This window comes from Convolutriloba macropyga, unplaced genomic scaffold (genome assembly GCF_964194025.1).
Source record: "Convolutriloba macropyga unplaced genomic scaffold, txConMacr16.3 SCAFFOLD_1976, whole genome shotgun sequence".
Taxonomy (NCBI): Eukaryota; Metazoa; Xenacoelomorpha; order Acoela; family Convolutidae; genus Convolutriloba; species Convolutriloba macropyga.
Window position 1 is genome coordinate 2,330 of NW_027453709.1, and position 22,540 is coordinate 24,869.

The 22,540-nt window shown below is 36.9% G+C and overlaps 1 protein-coding gene across 1 annotated transcript; it reads right to left on the reverse strand.

Annotated features, from left to right (window-relative positions):
- Positions 1–12,799: 12,799 nt before the first annotated feature.
- Positions 12,800–22,333, reverse strand: LOC142358491 (uncharacterized). The gene is made up of 3 exons (XM_075409888.1): positions 21,819–22,333; positions 13,587–14,121; positions 12,800–12,853 (listed from the first exon to the last, which is right to left on the reverse strand). The coding sequence occupies exons 1-3, from the start codon at positions 22,151–22,153 to the stop codon at positions 12,800–12,802; spliced, it is 924 nt and encodes a 307-aa protein (XP_075266003.1). The 5' UTR covers positions 22,154–22,333.
- Positions 22,334–22,540: the final 207 nt, after the last annotated feature.

A 22,540-nucleotide genomic window follows, 5' to 3' on the forward strand; every position in this document is an offset into this window, starting at 1 on the left:
CGTCATAAACATGGCAGAAAACAAAAGAATTTTTTTCGAGTTTTCAGGTTGAAGGGCTTGAAAAGATGGCACTCATCTCTATTGTCAACGAAGAGTCGCTTTTCTGGCTTATTTTTTTTCACGATACAAATGAAACTCTTTATATCATCAGTTATTCTTCGAAAATTATTAATTTCCACTTTTCTCTTCTTAGCTCAACTCCTCAAATGATTCGATGAGGTCAAACACTTCAAGTGCTGCTCGCTCACGTGACCAACCACCTGCGAACCCAGGAATGATGGGCAAGCAATCATGGTCAAATAGAAGTGGAGGGGGAGGAGGATTGAGGAGCAACACTCCCCCGAGCAGACCTCCCGACCACGCTGTCCTAATGGAAGAGGAGGAACCAATGAGTGAAGAAGAAGAGATCAGAGATGGGGTTCAAAATGAAGCATTCGAAGATGACCCATTTGCTTGAAATTCAACTCATCTTATATTTTCCTTCCTCTCTCTCTCTCTCGAACCAAAAATGGATATGCCCCCTATGGGCTAGGCACTCCATTACGTTATCGGTGCAAAAACAAGCATGGGGGGGGAGGGAAAAAATCCGTGTCCAATGCATTATTTTTCTTCATGTCCAATATTGCAGAAACTCTCCTATCTGAAGAGAAATATAATCGCCGCAAGTTGGTTCTTTTTGTGTTTCTTGTTGGTCTCTCAAACCATTTGCTGGCACAACTCGAAGTATTACACTAGCTATTACAATTATATGTAAAATTTGGAAAAATGTTGAATAGTTTTTCAAGGGGGGGGGGGGGGTTTCTGAGCACTGGGAATAAAAAATGTCTTTGGAGCTGAAAAGGGTTCAAATTCCAGTAGACGAGTTTAACAGAAAAGCATAGACTAAGGCAGACGGGCATTCCATAATATCTACGCAAAATTTGTGTTTCCCTTATTTCATATCCTCGTTTTTTCATATCTTTTCTGTGCTGTGTGGACTAAATTAAATAAAACAATTGTTGGGAAATAATAGTTAATTAGCAATTTATTAAATGTTAAATTTATGTGTAATCGTTAAGAGTTTGAAACTTTTAACTCACCTGGAGTCTCAATCTATTATAAGACATCAACATCGTGTCGTTTTTGGAGTGTTTACCTGTTCACGGCTAATTGTAAAAATTGATTTTTTATCGCTGCTAATTTTTCTGTTTCTTCGACAAATAAATTCAAAATCCGATGGGATGAAATAGAATCATGCTGCGTCACTTTTAACATCAATCAAGCATACAGTTTGAGGTGGTGCCACAAACCCAACTACTCTCTCAACTCGGAAGTGATTTAACGGTTGAGCTATTTTGTATCTAAAATCCTTATTTGTGAAGTAGAACACTATAGGGTTGATTACAATTAGAATGCTGATCAACAGGTTGAGAGCCGAGTCAATGAAATAGGGTTTCATGACTGAATCGAATTGTGTTGATTGGTTCTTCAGAGCTGAGCAAAGGTCAATCTTTCAACAATAGTAGACAGGTTTTCAAATTACGTAATTCTTAGATGCGAAAGAAGTCAATTATTTGTCTATCAGCTTCCTGTATTGCAGTGGTTTTTTACTTGGAAATGCAGCTGCTCATTATGATAAGATAGCTTGATAAGATCACGAAAGCATCAATTAACACATTGAAATAAAAAAAGCAGTCGGATTGAACCCTATGTTTTATGATTCATAACTCAAAAATTATTCACGCGACTACATATAGCTTATGATATTATATAGTGGTCTATTTCTAAGGACCCAAAGTTTTTTCTCTGCAGATTGCTTCCAAAGATGAAGCGAGACCGGAATTCCTCTGATCAGACAGTATTCCAGAGAATTCCTGTGCATCTTGAGAATAATATCGTCTGGAAAAGGTTTAAAGTGACCGAAAAGGGCCTGGAACTTGTCAGATTAGGGGTGGCATCGGTATGGGACGGTCTGATCAGAGACAGATTTGGGTACATGAACTCACTCGAATGTCGGTTCAATTCGGTTTGAACGTACATCGAGAGCGCAGAAAAACCATTCTTACTTGTCATCAGATGTGTTTTGTTAATTTAGGACTGCGTATTCAACCTGTGTTGAGCTGGAGTATGACTTTTTTTCTTCAGATCAATCAGTGTAAAGATAAAAAATCCTGCTTAGTTGATAATTGTATATTAGTTTTGATCAATATGAATATTTTTGTTACCTTTAATATTTAGCCATTTACTTCGATGAAAAGATTTGTGGTCATTAATCATTGGTCCGTCAGTCCCAGCAATGATGCAAGACTGTTGGATTCTGTCAGACTAAATTTATGTTCTAGAAGTACAATTCTGAATATCTGCTTCAAAAAAACTGCTTGCTTCAGGCACATCTACTTCTGAGGGGATCTTTGCTATTCCACCCCACTCATTTTTTCGCACCGCATTTTTACGTGTTTAAGCTAACTGATACATATAAAATTTTTTGTGTGCAAACATGCAAATAAACGAGTAATGTGCATTTACTAAACACTAACACAGCGAGGGTTTAAGCGTATGCAAAAACGAAAATTTCTGTTTTTACAAAATTAACGTTTTTGGCTGAAGAATTGAGTTGATTAAGCTGACTTTCTTGAAAACCATCGTAAAAGTGCTTCCATTTTTCTCAGTCACTCGGGTAGCAATGAAAAGTAAACAGGGCGTTGGCATTGAGGAGAACTTTTTTTTTGGGGGGGGGGGGCTCTATAGGACATCGAAGGGGGCGTTAACAGAAAAGATCTCTTCGATGCACAAAAACCTCGAGAAAAATCAAACATTTTTTCGCGGCCGCTCAAGAATCTCAGCGGAACCTGATCTTCACGGCCTGAGTCTCGAGTGTTACGCCGCCCTGGTTTATTACTCGGTTCCAATTGACTAACAATCTCGCCGAAATCATTAAAGGCTCTGTTGTATTAAAGGACTGTAACTTTAGTTTTTATTGAAGTTAAGAATATTCTTAGAGATAATCTATGCTCAAAATCGTGCTAAATTTTGTAAGCATCCAGCCAAACGCTAGCATTGTTGCTAACTTTGTCATAACAACACGACCAATTTAGAAGAGCTCGGAAGATCTTAACTTCTAGCAAAACTTAGCATAAGAGACTAAAGTTGATGAAGAATCAGTTTATAGTTCAATCTGAAAGGCAACTGCTCTTTTTAACAGTTTCAAACGGCTCTAAATGCAATATGGTTGCACTATTAAACAATTCGGTTAAAATAAATCTTCATATATGTATAATTGATAGCATTATTGGTAATTGTTTATGATTGGCTAATCAAATGAAGTGATTTAATTACTTATTCACATAGTAAAGATCAAATTCCTGCACTATTGGGTTTTGTTGACGTAAACAAGAATGATACAAAATTAAAACTCCGGCGTATGAAGTTTGACCATGAATGAACACCAAAATGGCCATAGACATAACAATTTAAAAACTTAACAATAAATGACAAAATATCAAAACAACTTTTTTGCAGAATTTAAGTGATAAGAGCCACACTTGTAGGCTTGAAACAATAAAGTTCGTTGGGTCCATGGATAGCTTAGAAGTTACCCTAACCATGCGACATATCCTCGGTTTGCTCAGAGTTTTACCCTCCAAAATTGGCGAGATCTACAAATTTTTGGCCCCAACTTCTTAATTTCTACGAGATTTTTCGGGGTTAGACAAAATTTCAAATGAAAGAGTTTTGATCTCATTTCTGTCGGTCTGATGGCTCAGGCATCTGTTCAGTTGTTGCGTCAACATCGGCTGCCAGGCTTTTGATCTCGGTAACACCATCATAGAATACTTGCGCCAATTTCACTACCGGTTTGTTCAGTTCGCCATGTGCCATTTTGACTCTCGGTGACCGCAAGACGCCTTCGCCGCCTATGAAGACTTGGATGACTCGACCCACTTTGTATTGACAATGTCCACATGTTTTTGCTTACTGCTTGTATTCCATGAATCATATACCATTCCATCAAGTTGTCCTTCTTTCAGCTTTCGCACATTGTCTTAAACCACCTCAATCTCTGATTTTATTGGGTGTATTCTTGAGTCCGTCTTTTTCAGGTCATGTTGGCATATGCTTCGTCGTTTTGGAAAATTTTTGCAATTCATGGTAGCGCTCACTTGATGGCTTATATGGTGCAATCCCTTTTTCTTGTCTCAATAGGAAAAGATCTGGTGTGAGGGCTGTCAAATCTTCTGGGTCATCCCTTACTGCTTTCATGGGACTTTCCTTGAGAGTTTACTCTACAAAACACAATGCTCTTCTATATTCCCTAGTCAGTGAGGCTTCGATTCTCCAGGATTGCTTTCCTGACTTTTTTTTACAACTTTGAACTTGTTTTTCCCAGATTCCATCAAACTGTGGCGCTCCAGGAGATTTGATACTCCAAACAGTCTTTTCCTGAGCTACGTCACGTTTAACCTTAGCTTTGTCGCACTGATTCAGGAATGCCTTCAGTTTTCTGGCAACTCCGACGATTGTTTTGTTTTTGTAGCTGACGATGATACTTGGATAGCCACGTCTTGCAATGAATTTTGTCACTGCAGCATGACTAGACATGCTAGATATGACTAAGCATCCAATGAGAGTGCAATTTTGAGGTTTACTGCACTTATTGTGAGACAAGTCAAGAAGCGGCACCATCTCTTCAAGGTGCGCCCCAGGAAACTCAATTTGATGAGTTCAAAGTAATCGACACAAATATGGGTGAATAAAGCTGTTCATCAAGCTTAAAACTGTTCGGGGGAAGTTCCGACAATGGTGTGTGGGTTGGCTTGGCGTTCATGTGTCTGCATTTGATACATATCGACTGCATTTTTCGTTATTGTTGAAGAATGTTTCTCCGATACTCTTTGCCTTCGTGTAGGTTCTCGCGATGTGCTCTCTGCAACAGAAGTTGTACAACGGGATACTTTGTCGCTACAATTATTGAGTGTTTGGCATTGTAGTCAAGGTTCGATTGCTCTAGTCAACCTTTCACTCAAATTGTCCTAACTTATTGCATGAAGGTTGAAAATTTGGGGATGATCACTGTTTTCGAGATTTCTTTGATGCTTTTTATCCAATTTAGAACACTAGGTTTCAATAAATTGAAACAATATTTGTTCCGCTTGATGGATCTCGTCTTTTTTAGAAGTCCCGTTTGCTTCATCTTGAACTGCATGCAGTAGGCAACAAAGTTTCAGATCTATTGAAGCTGCTGTAGCGGTTCCAGTCAAATGGCTGCTTAACTTTTGGTGTTTTTGATGCCACAGCACTGATAGCGTTTGCTCAGGTTCGAATTCGTTCTCTTGTCACCACGGCTTTGGCTAATTATAACCATACCTTTGTAGACTTGCCAGCCCATTTAACCACACCAATTTTTGGAGTTCTTTAATGAACATTCCTCAGGTTCTTATGTCTGCTGTGTTTTTGACACCTTTGACGTGCCTACATTGATCAATCTAATAGTTTGCAGCAGCGAAAACTTGTTGCTTCTTTTGCGCTGCTTGTAGCCAAGAAACGATTGTTGATGAATTGGTACAATGACAGATTTTTTCAATACTGACATCATGTTCATTCAGTATCTGCTCTCTGAATCAAAATCCGTAAACTGCTGCTCGGAGTTTTAGTTCGGTATTGTCATGTGTCGGATGGTTGCTACAAATTTTTGCCCCTTTACATAGGTCAGTTCCAAGGTTATCTCATCTTGTAGATATCCCACAATGCACATTGTTTCTTCTGATGCATCTTTAAAGATGTGAATTTGCAAATTAGTGCATCCGTTTTCGAAAGAAAATGGTTTATCGACATCGTTTTTATTTCTGTCAAATCAGAGCACAAATCAATGAACAGTCTTGAGTGGTCCGCTAACAATTATGTTTTCCAAGCTTGTCTCATTGCCGCCCGATTGCTTTTGGACAGAAGCCGTAGTTGTATTGTGAAGGGTGAATGTATCCCAAGTGGTTCGAACACAGCTGAGACAAACGATAGGACAGTTCCCTGAGTTGTTTTTGCTGGAACTTTTTGCTAACTTCCACGAACTACAATAAGACTATCTGTGTCCGCAATTCAATGTAGTCCAAGGATTGAAGAATGTTGTGGGTTAGCTTTGAAAGTTTTTACGAATTTTCTTGACCTGTCTGTCTCCGGGAATTGTGATTTGACTTCAATGTCACTTGTTACCGATTTTGTGAAATTGAATCCACCATTGTTGAGGATCTTTTTGATTTTCTGGAAGATTTTAGTTGGTTCTTGAGGGTTTCTGATTGACTTAAGGAATTAGTTTATGCAGAAGTTTCGCTGAATCGCTTTGACGAGACTCTCGTCGTTAACTGTGCTTTATTTCACTACTTGTTGCAAAGCGTAATTTTCACAACCCCAGAAAAGTGTCTTGTGTACTCGTAAACTTTCTTCTTCTCCTCTGCTGTCGCTTGGGAGGGCGATTTGAAGAAACATCGCATTAATGTCGGCTGATAATGCTATTTGGTGTTCCTTGAAGCAACAAAAATTCACATCAGACTCTGCAGCAGGTACTGTCCGGATAAGCGTTTGTCGTTTGGTCTACGCCTTGATATTTTGCTGCTCACTCTTTTGACTTTTTCAGGTTTGTACGAGTTAATGACAAGTTTATGTGGGAAATACGATTGTAGTTTTTGTCGGGTTTAATTTAGTTCAATTTGATCAGTTTTCACAAAACGTCATGCGTTGACATCCATGTCAGTGGTTTCCTGATAGCGCTTTTTAGCATCTCATCTTTCTATATGCGTTGTACATGGCGCAGTTTTGCATTCTGACTTCTTAAATTCAAAATGGCGATGTCGTATTAATCTGATCCAAGAATCAGTTGCACCTTCCTTAGATTGTGCTTCTGATTTAGATTGTACCTCAAAATGGTCTTTCAACTCATGCAGCTCCATAATCTGGTCACCCAATTTCAGTTTCTTCTGCACATAGAATTGCACTGTTGACAATAATCAAGACTTCTTATGGGCTGAAACGGCTATTGGCATTATTTCAGTCTTGACATCCGGTGAGCCAAGGATCCTTGCTACTGATAAGCTTGCGGCCTTGGCGTTGAAATTGAGGTACCACTAATTTGTCCAAAAAGCGATTGAGAATCTCAGATCACACATTGCTAGCACATTTATGTTAAAGTCTCTGTTCGTCACAATGATTTGCACAAATGTGAGTGCATTTTGAGTGATGTTGGTTGCTACTGCCCTTGTAGCGTCTGAGACACTCACTGTGGCTTCTTTCCTTGAGAGGTCACAATGATTAAATCTCTGGTTTTTGCCTTCAAAAGTTGCGTACAATACATGTCCTGCGTTTGCAGTCCTTCAAAGGGTGACCTGGTCTCAAACAATTGAAACACAGTACAAACTTCTAGACATGCTCTTGTCGTTAATTTAGTTTCATTGATTTGAATTTTTAACAAGCCCAAACAGGGTGTTTTCCTTCTTCAAGGGACACTCGAAGTTCATAGTTTTGCATGAATGTTCAGCGTTTGAAGCAAAAGTACTTGTAATCGCCTTATCTTGTCTTTAAAATTTACTTCTGTCAAACAACAAGTTCAAGGAATAAACGCTATGGAGGCAAAGCACTCTTTGAAAACAATCAGAATTCTTCTCAGCGGTCGAATTTCATGAAAATATTCTAGCGACTGATATCTCAGTTGTGGAGAAAGTTTTCTCGTTTTTGAACCTGGCCCTCCTTCTGATCCTAGGTCGGATGTGTATCCCAGTAGAGTTGAAGTGTTTACCACATTTGCAATTTTTACGAAGCTCGTAGAATTGTCGTGTTGTGCTGCAGAATTAGTGTGTATTTTTTGAGTTGGGCTTGACATTTAAGTATGACCTCTCGTGATTCTCCCATAGTATATACCAAGTATCATATTGTGATTATAAACTGAATCCAATTCCCAATTTTGCTGCTATCTCGTCACCCGTGAAACTGGTCTTTGGGTAATGTATCTTTTCAGTACCGTTGATTTGTTCTTGATGATCAACAAAATCAAAAGAGCTGACCCCTCTGACCAGTCTATATTTTCACCTGAAAATCGGTTAGTTTGAGTTTTTGCAACCCAGTGGCAACACCGCTCTGTAGTGATTGGTAAATTGATTCGGGAATGGTTAGGTCCTCTGTGCTCCTAATTCTAATATCGGCAGATCTGTTTCTAGAGTTGCTTATGGGAAATTGATTCTGTTTTGGAACGCTGACGTTCCTTGCTGCTGAATTCTCGTCTTTGTCAACAGCATTTACGGTTCCGTTGCTCTATTGGATTTAGGGAGTTCAGGTTTCTTTAGAAAGCTCGGCTCAGTCTATGGCGTTGAAAAAGTCATACACCCGGTTTAAAAAGTCGGGTAGTTTTTGTATAGGCGCGGAAACGTTTGTCGCCCTTAATTTGTGTGATATTCTTGGGAGTTTCAATAACACAGTTCGAAGATAGTGACTAGCTAGGACCAGATTGCTCGACCATAGTTTTGAGCCAACCTGGCCTTATTCTTGTCTTCGGCCTTGTTCTTGAATTTTCTTTGTTCTGAACCGCTGATACAGATGCTCATTGGCTACCTTTGGTCAGTTTAAATTTCAGAAGTCTTTGTTTTTTGTTGGCCTCTGCTTTCTTTGTTTCGTTTCAAGCGCATGCTGTCACAGACGTGCTTCGGTATTTTGTTGCTGCTGTTGTTAATGTAAACCTAATTCATCGTTAAATATAAATTTAGATCGTTTTCTTTTGAATTTGCCAGTCTATCAGCTGTTGTTCTGCTTTCTGCTTCGCCATCAGGTTTTCAAGTTCTATTTGCTCGTCTTTACGTCGTCTCGACGAGCGTGGTTTGGCAACATTGAGTCTTTTTCTAGTCCTGTTGGCACCAGTAATCTGAAAAAAAGCATCAACATTTTCTCCATTTGATTTTGGTCGACTTTAGCGTTGTCAAATATCGTCCGGTTTGGATAAATTTTGCGGTTTCCATAAAATTTGATGTGCTCGTACTGTTTTTTCAGGTCCCGATGGTAACTCCTACTATCACTGAGGTTCACAAAAACTTGGGTGCAATCATCGGGCTTCATTATTCAAATGCGTTCTGCGAAAACATCGTCTAGTTTTCCTAATGTCTCTTCCAGTTGATTACAAAATGTCTGTTCTTCGGAGTCGCTTAAGCCTTCTGCTTCCAACTTCTTTTGACAATTCATTCATAGTTGGAAGTTCAACTCTCAGTCACTTTTCGGTTTTGACCTTTTTTATATTTCTGTCAAAATTTCAAGATTTATAGTTTTGGTTTCTTTTCGGTTGGTCTGATGGCTCTTGCGTCAGTTAAATTAAAGTGCCAACACATTTCAATTTAGTTTTGCTTATTTTACAGAGCTATACTGGGAAAATGCATCATAAAGTTTCATTTAATAAAATTGATGCCTCATATACAAGAAAAATCCTTGTTTTTTGCCAATAATATAAGTTCTGTTTAAGAGGAAATTAGTACATTCTGGAGCTTCATTGTAGGCTTCAATGCCTTCATAACTGTTATTAACCGTTTTAGTTTTTTAACAACTGATGAACATCTTTAAAGAAAGCTTATAGCAGCAACGATGTGGAATTCGTAGCGTTACAAGGTTGAATATATCAAAAGCTAGTTGCTAAAAAGACATGTAGTAGTCTCTTAATTGCCTTAATAGGAGTTAATGACAGGATTATGTGGTATTTATCATTTTGGTTTTTATCGGGTTTAATTTTATTTATTTGATCAGTTTTCACAAAATGGCAGGCGTTGAAATCCATGTCAGTTTCTTGATAGCTTTTTTTAGCATCTCATCTTTCTATATGCGTTTTACAAGGGATTTGAGCTGTAGTTTAGAAGTTGCTCGGCAAATTGCCTTGTTTGCTCCATCGCATTGAATGCTCGTTGTTCGTCGTTTCATTGACAGATTGAATTGCAGTTTGAGGCATACGGTTGGATATCTCACTGATGTTTCACTCCACTGAAAGCCCAGACAATTTTCGGTTTGACTGTACATGGCGCAGTTTTGCATTCTGACTTCTTGAATTCGAAATGGCGATGGCGTAAAAATCTGGTCCAAGAATCAGTTGCACCTCGTTTAGATTGTGCTTATGATTGAGCTAGTACCTCGTAATGGTCTCTGAACTCTTGCAGCTCCAGAAACTGGTCACCCAGTTTTAGTTTCTTCTGCACACAAAATTGCACTGCTGACAATAGTCGAGACCTCTTATGGGCTGAAACGGCTATTGGCATTATTTCAGTCTTCACATCCGGTGAGCAAGGATCCCTGCTACTGATAAGTTTGCGGCCTTGGTGTTGAAATTCAGGTACCACTGATTTGTCCAAAGAAGAGATTGAGAATCCCAGATCACACATTGCTAGCAAATTTATGTTTAAGTCTCTGTTCGTCAAATTGATTTGCACCAATGTGAGTCCATTTCAAGTGATGTTGGTTACTACTGCCCTTGTAGCGTCTGAGACACTCGCTGTGGCTTCTTTCCTTGAGAGGTCACAATGAAAAAATCTGTGGTTTTTGCCGTCAAAAGTTGCGTACAATACATGTCGTGCGTTTGTAGTCCTTCAAAGGGTGACCTGGTCTGAAACAATTGAAACACAGTACAAACTTCTGGACATGCTCTTGTCGTTAATTTAGTTTCATTGATTTGAATTTTTAAGAAGCCCAAACAGGGTGTTTTCCTGCTTCAAGGGACACTCGAAGTTCATAGTTTTGCATGAATGTTCAGCGTTTGAAGCAAAAGTACTTGCAATCGCTTTATCTTGGCTTTAAAAATTACTTCTTTCAAACAACAAGTTCAATAAACAAACGCTATGGAGTAAAAGCACTCTTTGAAAACTATCAGGATTTTTCGCCTCGGTCGAATTTTTTGAAAATATTCTGGCGACTAATATCTCAGTTGCGGAGAAAATTTTCTCGTTGTTGAACCTAGCCCTTCTTCTGAGCCAAGGTTGGATGTGTATCCCAGTAGAGTTGAAGTGTTTAACACATTTGTAACCGCATTTGCAATTTTGACGAAGCTCGTAGGATCGTCATGTTGCACTGAAGGATTATTGTGTATATTCTTGAGTTGCGCATTGACTATTAAGTTTGATCTCTCGTGATTCTCCCTTAGTATATACCAAGTATGATATTGGTATTATAAACTGAATCCAATTCCCAATTTTGCTGCTATCTCGTGACGCGTGAAACTGGTCTTCAGGTATTGTATCTTTTCAGTACCGTTGATTTGTTCTTGATGAACGACAAAATCAAAAGAGCCGACCCCTCTGACCACTCTATATTTTCACCTGAAAAATCGGTTAGCTTGAGTTTTTGCAAGCCGCTGGCACCACCGTTCTGTAGTGATTGGTAAATTGATTCGGGAATGGTTTGGTCCTCTGTGCTCCTAATTCTAATATCGGCAGATCTGTTTCGAGAGTTGCTTATGGGAATTTGACTCTGTTTTGGAACGCTGACGTTCCTTGCTGCTGAATTCTCGTCTTTTTCAACAGCATTTACGGTTCCGTTGCTCGAATATATTTAAGGAGTTCTGGTTTTTTTTGGAAAGATCGGCTCAGTCAATGGCCGTGAAAAAGTCAAACACCCGGTTTAAATAGTTGGTTTGTTTTCATATAGGCTCTGAAGCGTTTGTTGCCTTAGTTTTGTTTGATATTCATGGGAGTTTCAATAACACAGTTCCGAGATAGTGACTGGCTAGGGCCAGAGTGCTCGATCACAGTTTTGAGCCAACCTGGCCTTATTCTTTTCTTCAGTCTTGCTCCAGCATTTTCTGTGTTCTCTACCACTGATACAGATGCTTTTTAGCTTCCTTTGGTCAGTTTAAGTTTCAGAAGTCTTTGTTTTTCGTTGGCCTCTGCTTTCGTTGTTTCGTTTTGAGCTCCTGCTCTCACAGACGTACTTCGACTTTTTGTTGCTGCAGTTGTAAATGTAAACCTAATTCATCGTTAAAATTCACCTAATTCAGCAGACATCTGAGAAAAAGCCCCAGCTTTTTCTCCATTTGATTATGGTCGTCTTTGGCGTTGTCAATTATCGTCTGGTTTGGATAATTTTTGCGGTTTCCATAATCTTTGCTGTGCTCTTACTCTTTTTTCAGGTACCGATAGTAACTGCTACTATCACTGAGGTTCACAAAAACTTGGGTGCAATCTTCTGGCTTCATTATTCAAATGCGTTCTGCGAAAACATCATCTAGTTTTCCTAATGTCTCTTCCAGTTGATTACACAATGTCTGTTTTTCGAAGTCGCTTAAGCCTTCTGCTTCCAACTTCTTTTGACAATTCTTTCATAGTTGGAAGTTCAACGTTCAGTCGATTTTCGGTGTTGACCTTTTTCGTGTTTTGACAAAAATTCAAGTTCTATAGTTTTGGTTTCATTTGGAATGGTCTGATGGCTCTTGTTTCAGTTCAATTGTGGCGCCAAAACATTTCGTTTCAGTTTTTTTTACAGAGCTATACTGGGTAAATGCATCATAAAGTTTAATTTAAATAAACTTGGTTCTTCATATACAGGCAAAATCCTTGTTTTTTGCCAGTAATGTCAGTTCTGTTTAAGAGGTAAATAGTACATACTGGAGCTCATTTTAGGCTTCAATGCCTTCATAACTGTTTTTGACCGTTTTAGTTTTTTTAACTTTTGATGAAACTTTTTTAAGAAAGCTTATGGCAGCAACTATGCGGAATTCGTAGCGTTACAAGGTTGAATGTATCAAAAATTACTTGCGAAAAAGACATGTAGTTGTCTCTTAATTGCATTAATCCCAACATCTCTCCATTTTCCCGCACCATATTCATACGAGTAGCACTCTCATTTCCTTCATATGGCGATACCTGGTTAGATTTTCCTAAATCAAACAGTAGGACAGTCTCTAAAAGGACCGTAAAACGGAATGCAGTTACTAATCGAATCAATATTACGTGCCTCGTGTTTGATCCATTTTAACCCTGCTAATGACGCGTAATGCGTTATATATTAACAAGCAAGCAAAACTTAAAAATTATCAACAAAAATAGCGGAGGACATTTTGTTGGAGATTTGACTATTTCAGAGGATTGTTTCAAGGAATGTGCGTGAAGGACTCTTAAAAGATGGTCGTTTTGTTTTGTGGTTTTCGAAAATTTATGTTTTGTCAGCTTTATGTGCATTTGCTTCAATTTGCAATAAAATCTGCCAATCACAGTTTTATATAAATTTTCCGCCCAATTTCAATTATTGGTTCTCTTAATTTATTTTTTGATCTTTTTTGTCTATTTCATAGTTTTAGATAGATGAGTCCAATTTCTATAAAACAAAATATCGAATCAAAATTCCCCACAAGTAGTTTTAATCAAATTGAGTTACCTAGAAGATCTCGATCGTTCGGAAGCATTTTTTACTTCAGTATTTATGCTGGGCAATGAAAAAACTAATCATTAGGTGCCCACTGTGAACAAATTTTGAAAATCACCGCAATTTAGAACCTCGTCGTTCTAGACGTAAACTCAATAATCAAAGTGGTCAAGTTTTACGCGATAATTTGTTCATTTTGGTAATACGTATTCATAAGAAAACCTAAAGAGTAAAACATAGATCAAAACCTCATGAAGAACTGTTGAATAGATTCCTCCGAAGTATGCAACTTCAATCAGCGTTAGACTGTAGTCCAGGAGAACACACGGGACGGCAAGGACTGAAAATATGGCGATACTCCTCAAAAACGAAACTTCAGACTCATCCAGGGCCCAACTTTGCGAAGTTTCAAGGATATTCGCATTGTTATCGCTCACTGTTTCAAGTGAATTCTCACTGGTGTTGTTAAATGTAACACCTCTGCGTAATTTTCTGTATATCATCGAGTAACATACAACAGTTGAAATATTAACAGGGCAACCGATAATTATAAAAACGGCCAAAGAACCATACTGAATAGTTTTCTGTAAATTTACCCCGACGACATCAATCACGCAGTATTCGAACAGCTTACTAACTCCGGTTATGACTACAAAGATAAGTATTGCTATCGAGTAGCATCGTATCTTGGCAGGTGTAAAATACAATCCATAAAACTGGTAACGGCATACGGCATAGTAACGATTAGCGGCTAGCATGAAGACCATCATGAATAGAGAGTACCTGAAAAAATAATATCTCTTGTTGAAATTTTACCAGAAAAATCAGTTTTCGAATACTTTCAATCGCAAGAACTTGCCGTTCTTGATCGGCTTTGATAAATAAAAAAAACAGTTAGAGAGCAATCATTGTGAACCTCACGCATAAATTTGTTGATCGATTTTTTTTACTTTCTTAAGAAAATATCTTTAAGGAACGGTCCAGTTAACTCGAAAAAAGTCTACGCGAAAAGGACTTTGTCGGAGTATCATACTTTTGGAATACTTTTTCAATAATGGGTGGCATATAACATGCCCTGCGAATGTCTGCAATTTATATTGAAACACCCTTTTCTCATAATGTTCTACTTGAGTCTCTATATATTCAGAAGCTGAGCTTTTTAATAAACTGGGACAATTTTGACTAACGTATGGTAAAATAGTCCCGTTTTTCTTTTGATTTTTCTTTGCATTGCAACAAAAATTACTACGGTCGTTCAGCTCTGAGATATACCTCTGTGCTAGCTATTACTTCCAGCTGACAAAGTTTTGCCTTAAACAGATTCATAAAACCACGTCTTTAATTTCCCGGGTCGAGGTTTGGTGGTGAATTTTCGTAAGAAATGCGGTGAAATGCGGTGAAAAAAAAATTTTCACCGCGTATTTCTGTATTTCTTACATCTTTTTGCGGTGAATGCGGTGAATCGCGGTGAATTAATTTTTTTCACCGCGTTCTCTTTAGTTAACAAAATCTCACATAATTTAACGCTTTTTAGCGTTGACACCTAGACCTGGGGTCGAATAGCGGTGAATTATTTTTTTTCACCGCATTCACCGCATTTCTTACATTAATTTGCCATAATAGTCTATGCGGTGAACTTTCGTAAGAAATGCGGTGAATTTGGTGGTGAATTTTTGTAAGAAATGCGGTGAAAAGCGGTGAATTATTTTTTTTCACCGCATTCACCGCAATCACCGCATTTCTTACGAAAAATCACCGCATTCACCGCATTTCTTACAAAAATTTACCCAAAAACCTCGACCCGGGTTTGCTCTTGCTATATCAAAAATTATAATAGTTTCTTAATTGTTTTTAAGCTTTAGGCATAGAAGTAGCTTTTAGAAAGATGTTAATTCTTCGGCCAACCACAACCCCTAACTTATGGGTATCAATCTTACTGATCGTGCTTTGACTTGCTCGCCAGATCCAACATGTGCTAAACATAAAAGACTATTGTCGGCCTAACTACTCTCAAACAACTGGTGATGTCGCTGGGTTACTGTTGCAACAAGGAGCTGGGGTGGGTACTGGGAGGGGGTTGAAATTGGGTTGAACTGTATGGAACGGCCCTAAGAGAATCTAATGCCCAGCAGGCGCTACTTCCTAGTCATTGACCATTGCAAATCTTATAAGATCTTATAAGATTCTTATCTGGCCTTACAAGTTAATGCAATAATCTTTTAAGATTGTATAAGATACTTACAAGATTTACTCAGAACTTATAAGATCTTATAAAGGTTGCAAAAATTCGTAAGATCTTATAAGATTCTTATAAGATATGTTTTAATCTTATAAGAGTTCCTAAGAATAGTAACAACTGGTAAGATCTTATAAAGATCTAATAAGACACACATTATTCTTACAAGATTAAAACATATCTTGTAAGTCCTTACAAGAATCTTATAAGACACACATTATTCTGCTAAGATTAAAGCAGATCTTGTATGATCATAATAGAATCTTTTAAGAGACACAATATTCTTATAAGATAAAATCATATCTTGTAAGACCTTACAAAAATCTTATAAGACACAGATTATTCTGCTAAGATAAAGCAGATCTTCTATGATCATAATAGAATCCTATAAGGCACCCACTATTCTTATAAGATTAAACTTATCTTACAAGATCTTATAAGAACCTTATAAGACACACAATATTCTTTTAAGATTAAGGCTTTTGGAAGAGCTGACGAATAGAATCTAATAAGCACAATATTTTGAAAACCTCATTTGCTCAAGGAACCCGCACAATGTAAAAATTGAGAACTAAAACTTGAATTATGATTTTGTCACGTTCATTTTGTAACTTAAAGCACAGATACATTGGTAGCAAACAGTGTAAGAAAGGTTGTAATGTTCAAATTGGAGGGCTACGCTCTCAAATATTAAATCAAAAAACGAAGAACATGCTAAAATTGAAAAGATTAGACAAACTGTAAAAACTCGTACACTTTCAGCACATCTTCAGCGCATTTCTTACAAAATTTCAGCGCATTCTTTTGACAAAATGATAGTATATTCTTGGAGTATGTTATAATCCATACATCAAGATTTTCAAAAAGGGTCGCTCAATTAAAAGATTCGTTTTTTTCTCCTTCCTTACTATCTTTTTTTATAAAAAATCTAGTGAAAAACGATGGATGTCAGTTTAAAGGAAAAGATATTCATTATATTAAAATCGTTTACCAAAATAAATTGGTGAAATACTGTGAGTCTATAATATACAGATCTCTGAAACTGTCAACAAAACTGATCAATTTGCTGTTTTCAAATGTTGCATAATATCACTCAAAATCTGTCGGTTCAAAATAATTGTTGAGTTGAACAATATCCGTATCCGTGTTCATGTCGTGTTTTTGATAGCCGTTGTCATCTATGTTTTGTGGAGAGTGATTTGGGTCTTCTCTAATAATAATGGCAACTTTTAATTTCAAAAGTAGATATAAAATTAACCAATAAACTGTGATGCTCTCTGAGAACTATTTTGCAAAGTAGTTTAAACAATTGGTATACTTGAAACTCAAATGTTGAGAGAATGGAATACTATTTTCGATAGGTTCCCACTCCATCAGTTCATTTCAGCCCAAGAACTATTCGGATGAGAAAGTTTTGCTGACTCTGAAGAGCCTCTAGGTGACTTCTTGAGGCTTTGCCTCCTAGTAGATATTAGTATTGACAGATGGGTTGAACATACATTTTTAAGATGTTTATCGTCATGCTGATTGATAAATACTTTTTGTCTGATGGAAGAGAGAGAGAGAGAGAGAGAGAGAGAGACAGAGAGAGAGAGAGAGAGAGAGAGAGAGAGAGAGAGAGAGATGAACTTATTGCCTTCGTTTTTTATTACTTGTAAATGTTCTAACTAATTAAGATCTTTATCTAACCAAAAGCTCATCTTTTTTACATTTCCGGGTGGCGCTAGTTTGATCTCATTCAGCTTCAATTCAAAAGGCATTTTCAACCAAATGTGATAACTTTTGTTTTGTGCTGATTATTTGTAAGCTTGTTTTGAGACATCCATAGTTCTATGCTGTCAACTCCATAGTTCTATTGGTAATCATGTTTACACAAATCGTTTTTGGTTCACATACACTTGCAGTATTATCAACATAAAGTACAAGATGACCATGATACTGTAAATATTTCAAGTGGTTGATATTTTGAAGAAATGGAAGCGGTTCCAAAACAGAACGTTGGGGTACTCCGCAGGTAACCCCTAGACTCGTCGATTTTTCGCCATTAATGTATATATAAAATGTTTATTGTTACTCAGTAACGATGTTATGATATTCGATAATTTACTACGTAGTCCATAGATCTCAATTGCAGATGAAAAGTTTATTATATACAGTATCAAATGCTTTTGTTAGATCCAGTAAAACGCAACGAGGAGCTTGATTTCGAATCTCATGTCACAAATAGGTTCAACTAGATCAACCAAAGCATCTGTTATTGATAGTTTACTTAAAAAGCCTAATTGATTCTTTGACAATAAATCATTTTTAAATAAGGAAGACATCAATCCTGACTGCAGGAATTTTTCAAAAAATTCTCCAATTTTTGGTATGAGTGATATTGGCCGGTAGTTACTCGGGTCGGATAGAGGACGTTCTTCATGTATAGGAATAACTCTGGAATCTTGAAAGACTCCCTTATCTATTATTTTATTAAATTGATCAAAAACACATGAAGAAATGGTCGGCGCAACAATTTTGATAAGACTGTTTGAAAAACCCATTTGATCAAGGCTGAGTTTATTTTGACTTCGTTGTGAACTTAAATTTCTGTCAGAGGTTACAGATATATTGTGTTGCCTGTTTCTCTCACTTGCTTTGAGTTTTCATGGCAAGCTTTTCTTTTGCAGCGAGCGTCTGCTCATTTCATGAAAAATGAGAGTTTAGTTGAGTTGCAGTTGGTGGATTGGATTTATCAGCGGTTGAAGTTTTTGGTTTCGATCTAATTTTGTTTACGAGTTTGAAAAAAGGTCTAATCTTGGATTCGCTTTTTTGCTGAAAAGTTGCCCAAAAAATTGTTTGTAATTTTCTGTATTGGGGTCTTTGTAATGTTTCCTTGATTTAAATATATACTTCTGTCTTTATACGCGTTCAATCTGACATAAGTTTGAAAACTTACTTTGTCTTTTCACGCAAGTTTTTGAGCTCGCTGTTCATTCAGCATCTCTGGATTGGTTTATTTGGGATTTGTTTAGGAGTTATTATTCTTCTAGAGCAGGGGAAAGTAATTCTTCAATTTTAGGGAAAGTTTCACGTGTTGAGCATTGTTTCAAAGACTGTTTTCCTCTCTTAGATTAGATGTCAGAATACAATCCAAAAGTGCTTGCATTTCTTGATGTTTTATTTTTGATCAGTTTCTTCCCAAAAAATTGTTTCTCCTCGAGTTTGTATCCTTTTAGAGATTTTGTTTGTTCGAACTTTTATGCTTCAGTGATCTGTTATGTAATATGTTCAATTGATTCCATTTGATTTGCAATTAAAATCTTCAGAAATAACGTCAGTTGTTGTGTTCGATATTCTTTTATTTCTTGTTGTTCCAAATGGTGTTGAGATTAATTTGAACCCCAGGTTTGAGAGCATTTTGATAAGCTCCGTTGTTATTGTAGACTTATTTTCTTTAAATCTTGATCGAAATCACCACAAAGTACACGATTCACATTATGCATTTTTATGGTGTCCAGTTTTTTTAAGTGAGTGATCAATTCATCTTGAAATGTTACGCCTTTTAATATAGCAGCTTTTTATTAGACTGTTATGAAGATTGTTTGACCAAAAAAGTAAGTTTTTACATTTAGATTTTGTAGTTTAAGGAGATTGGCATCTTTAAACGTCTGCTTTTCAGTCTTGTCATGACACATAATTGCAACACCTCAACCTTTGCCTTTCTGTCGGCTACATTAAAATTTGTTCATATGTATCTTTAAAAAATGCTGATAGTTTGGACATTGGTTTCAACTAAGCCTCAGTCAGAACAATAAAAAGAATTTCGTTGAAGATGTTTTTGACTTTTATCGTAAGTTCATAGTAATTAGAGCCTAGCAAAGTTTTCGAAACATTAACAAATCTTTCCTTTTAAAGAAGTTACCCTAGCGCTTGCTTTAACATTTTACACTGTCTTTTGGCTTCTTGTGTTATCAAATTTTGAATTTTAACTTTTGTTACAAATTTTATGGTCAGTGCGCACTAAAAAAAGGCAAACAGCGGTGTTGAACACTAATAACTCAAGATGAAGAAGATTCCTATTTGTGGACAATCGCCTCCAGTAAACAATGTATATCATTCAATCCTGTCTAATAATTGTAATGTGTCCAAATTGCAATCTTCGGACAATTGTATTACGCAAAATGGTCAACCTAAGTCTTGTCAGAGATACTGAAACCTAGTTTGAACTTTTTGGAGACTTTCGCTAAATGCTGACAACCGCACCAGGCAAACTGTTTAAATCGTCATTTAAAAGCAATTCAATCATGGAAATTTTTCCTCGTTTTCCTTTCTTCTCCCTCTCCCTTCCCTCCCCTCACTACTTCCCTTATTCTCCGCCCCTTTCTTACCCCTTGCCGTCCCTCTCCTGCCTCCTCCCCTCTCTTCCACCTCCTCCCCCCTTCCCTTTCTATTCGTCTCTTTACTTTTTTGAAATTTAAATCAGTTATGTCTTCTGGTGTATTCGGACAATCACCTAACGCAAAGTTCACACTTTAGACAAGCTTACAGTTTTAAAAATTAGGTTTTTTCATTTTATATTTTTCTGTCTGCGGACAATCGCTTTTTGCAAACTTTTTTGTGTAACGATCAAGAAGTGTTTTTGATGTAATTCACTATTGCTTAGTGAAGAAATTTGGCGAATGTTATGTTCTGATTGTTAATTTTGAGTAAGGAACGCCTTATCAAAATCTGCATTTTTCAATCATGTCCCAAAAATTTATAGGAAAGGAGAGCGTTTAGAAAAAAGGAAAATTGTGAAATAAAAAGGAAACGAATTTGAAAAGAACTCATGAAAAGAGGCAGGAACAACTTAATTAAGTATTTGTATTGCGCCAATTTTGAGAGTTCTAAGCTGTCAGATAGTCAATAACAGAACAAGCGATCGAAATTTGTTTTAATCATTTCAATCATCAGATATTAGACTTTACTGAAAATGAAAGAAAAGAAATTTTTACTAATTCAACATATCATCATAACAGGAGAATTAGAATCTCAAAAACAAAACACAGGTATACTTCTTTAACAGCAAGAACACTATCATCAGACACAGCAACTTTTCATAGTTTCTTGTCTGAGACTAATTTAATATCTTTGCCTCTATCAAAATTTCTATCTTTATTGCAAATGATTTCCTATTGAAATGAATAGGCGTATTAATCATAATTTCGCTCGAGTAGTTATGCATTCTAGTTTTCGTTACAACCGGGTATTTGACTTGATTCAGATGCCGTTCGGGTCATGGGGATCAGAACAGAGGACTGACGCTGCTCATTTATAAGTAGATGTTACATAGTTCATGTCTTCTGCAGGAGGCATGCGCTCATTAACATGAATCAATTTACAATTGACAGGAGTAGCCATGTAGCGGTTGTTTTTGGCATCTGCTTTGATTAGTCTTCTAAATTTGTAAATTTTATCCTTTACACGGAACTGCACGTATTTTAAAATAACTGAAGGTTTAAGATTACCAGGAACCACACATTTGGTGGGTAACATGAGATACGTTTTTAGATTACGTTCAATTTTTTCATAAAATAAAAAAGTTTTTGCAAAGTTTTTCGATGTTTTGTTTTCATTTTTCTGGCATCAAATGCGGGATTCTTGGACATCATTGAATCTTTGGAGTTATACCAATCTTGCTCGCGTACCCTCTCTTTTATGTCTTCAATTAAATTTTGCAAGTGCGTAGACCTCCAAATTTTCCAAGTGGTGTCATATTCTATTGATTTTTCATTAAAAATTACCACCATTTTTTGGAGCGTTTTTCTGGTTTCCTCACAGGGCACTGCATGTATGTAGCTCTACAGCTCTTTATCCACGTCCAAGATAACATTGTAATCCATCGAAGTTGGGGAATTCATTGTCATATAAGTAATTGAAGAGGTTATTCAATATCAAAAAACAGAATTAAGTTTTCTTCAAGAAGTTATTTTGATCTAAACAGATTCGCAGCAAGATTTAGAGCAAGCGGTAAAGAAAGACTGTTCAAGCGAGCAAACGATTTTCACTGCTCATTTGTTTGCTTAGCTTTCTGTAATTTCTGAGTGGTTTCAGCGCATCTCCTTCTCTCTAACACATTCAACTAAGTTTATACTAAATTTCAACGTTTCTCACTGCATTATTTTGTAAGTTTTTTTAGGTAACTTTTTGAAAATTCAGCGCATTTTTTTCACGAATTTTAGAAAGTTCCTCAACCCGGCATTGAATCACTTCTATTGCTCACCTGTAAAATGGCAAAAAAATTGAAGACACAAAGCACTCCACTGCATCATAATATATTGGCAGAGAATTCAACACTGAAGTAACTGTAAGGCCAATGCAATTTATAAGGTCGAAAAATGATAACGCAATAATTAACGTATCAATTGTGTCTTTGTGCGATTCACGGTTCAAGATGTAACAGAAGAGAACGTATGTATGCATAAAACTTCCCACAAGTCCGACAAAAAACCACCAATACTTGACCGTCATCATTGCCATGCATTCAACGTCTTTATAAGTGTCATTCATAAAAAAGTTGTCACAACCAGTAATGTGATCATAGCCCGAATAATACATCGTGTGTACTGTTCTTGGGTAAAATGAGAGTGTAGGGTCCGCTACGTTTATTGTCAAATTTATGCTTTTGTCCTAGACAGTTTCGTTACCATCTATCTGTAATTAATTTCAAGGAAAGCTAACAATGATAGATTTCTATTGCATTGCTACAGACTCTAGTTGTTGTTGTTGTTGTTGTTGTTGTTGTTGTTGCTGCATATCCTGTGTTTATGTACTCAAAATCTGTCTGTTTGCTGTTGGTTAATAAATAACGGTCAAATTTGAACGTGCAGTATGATGGTCCAGTTTGGGGTGATGATGAGAAATTATGGACACGGTGAAGCATTGCCATTAATTGCAAAACTCAGCTTCAACAAAACGAGAGAGCTCTGAGTTGTGCGATGCTCC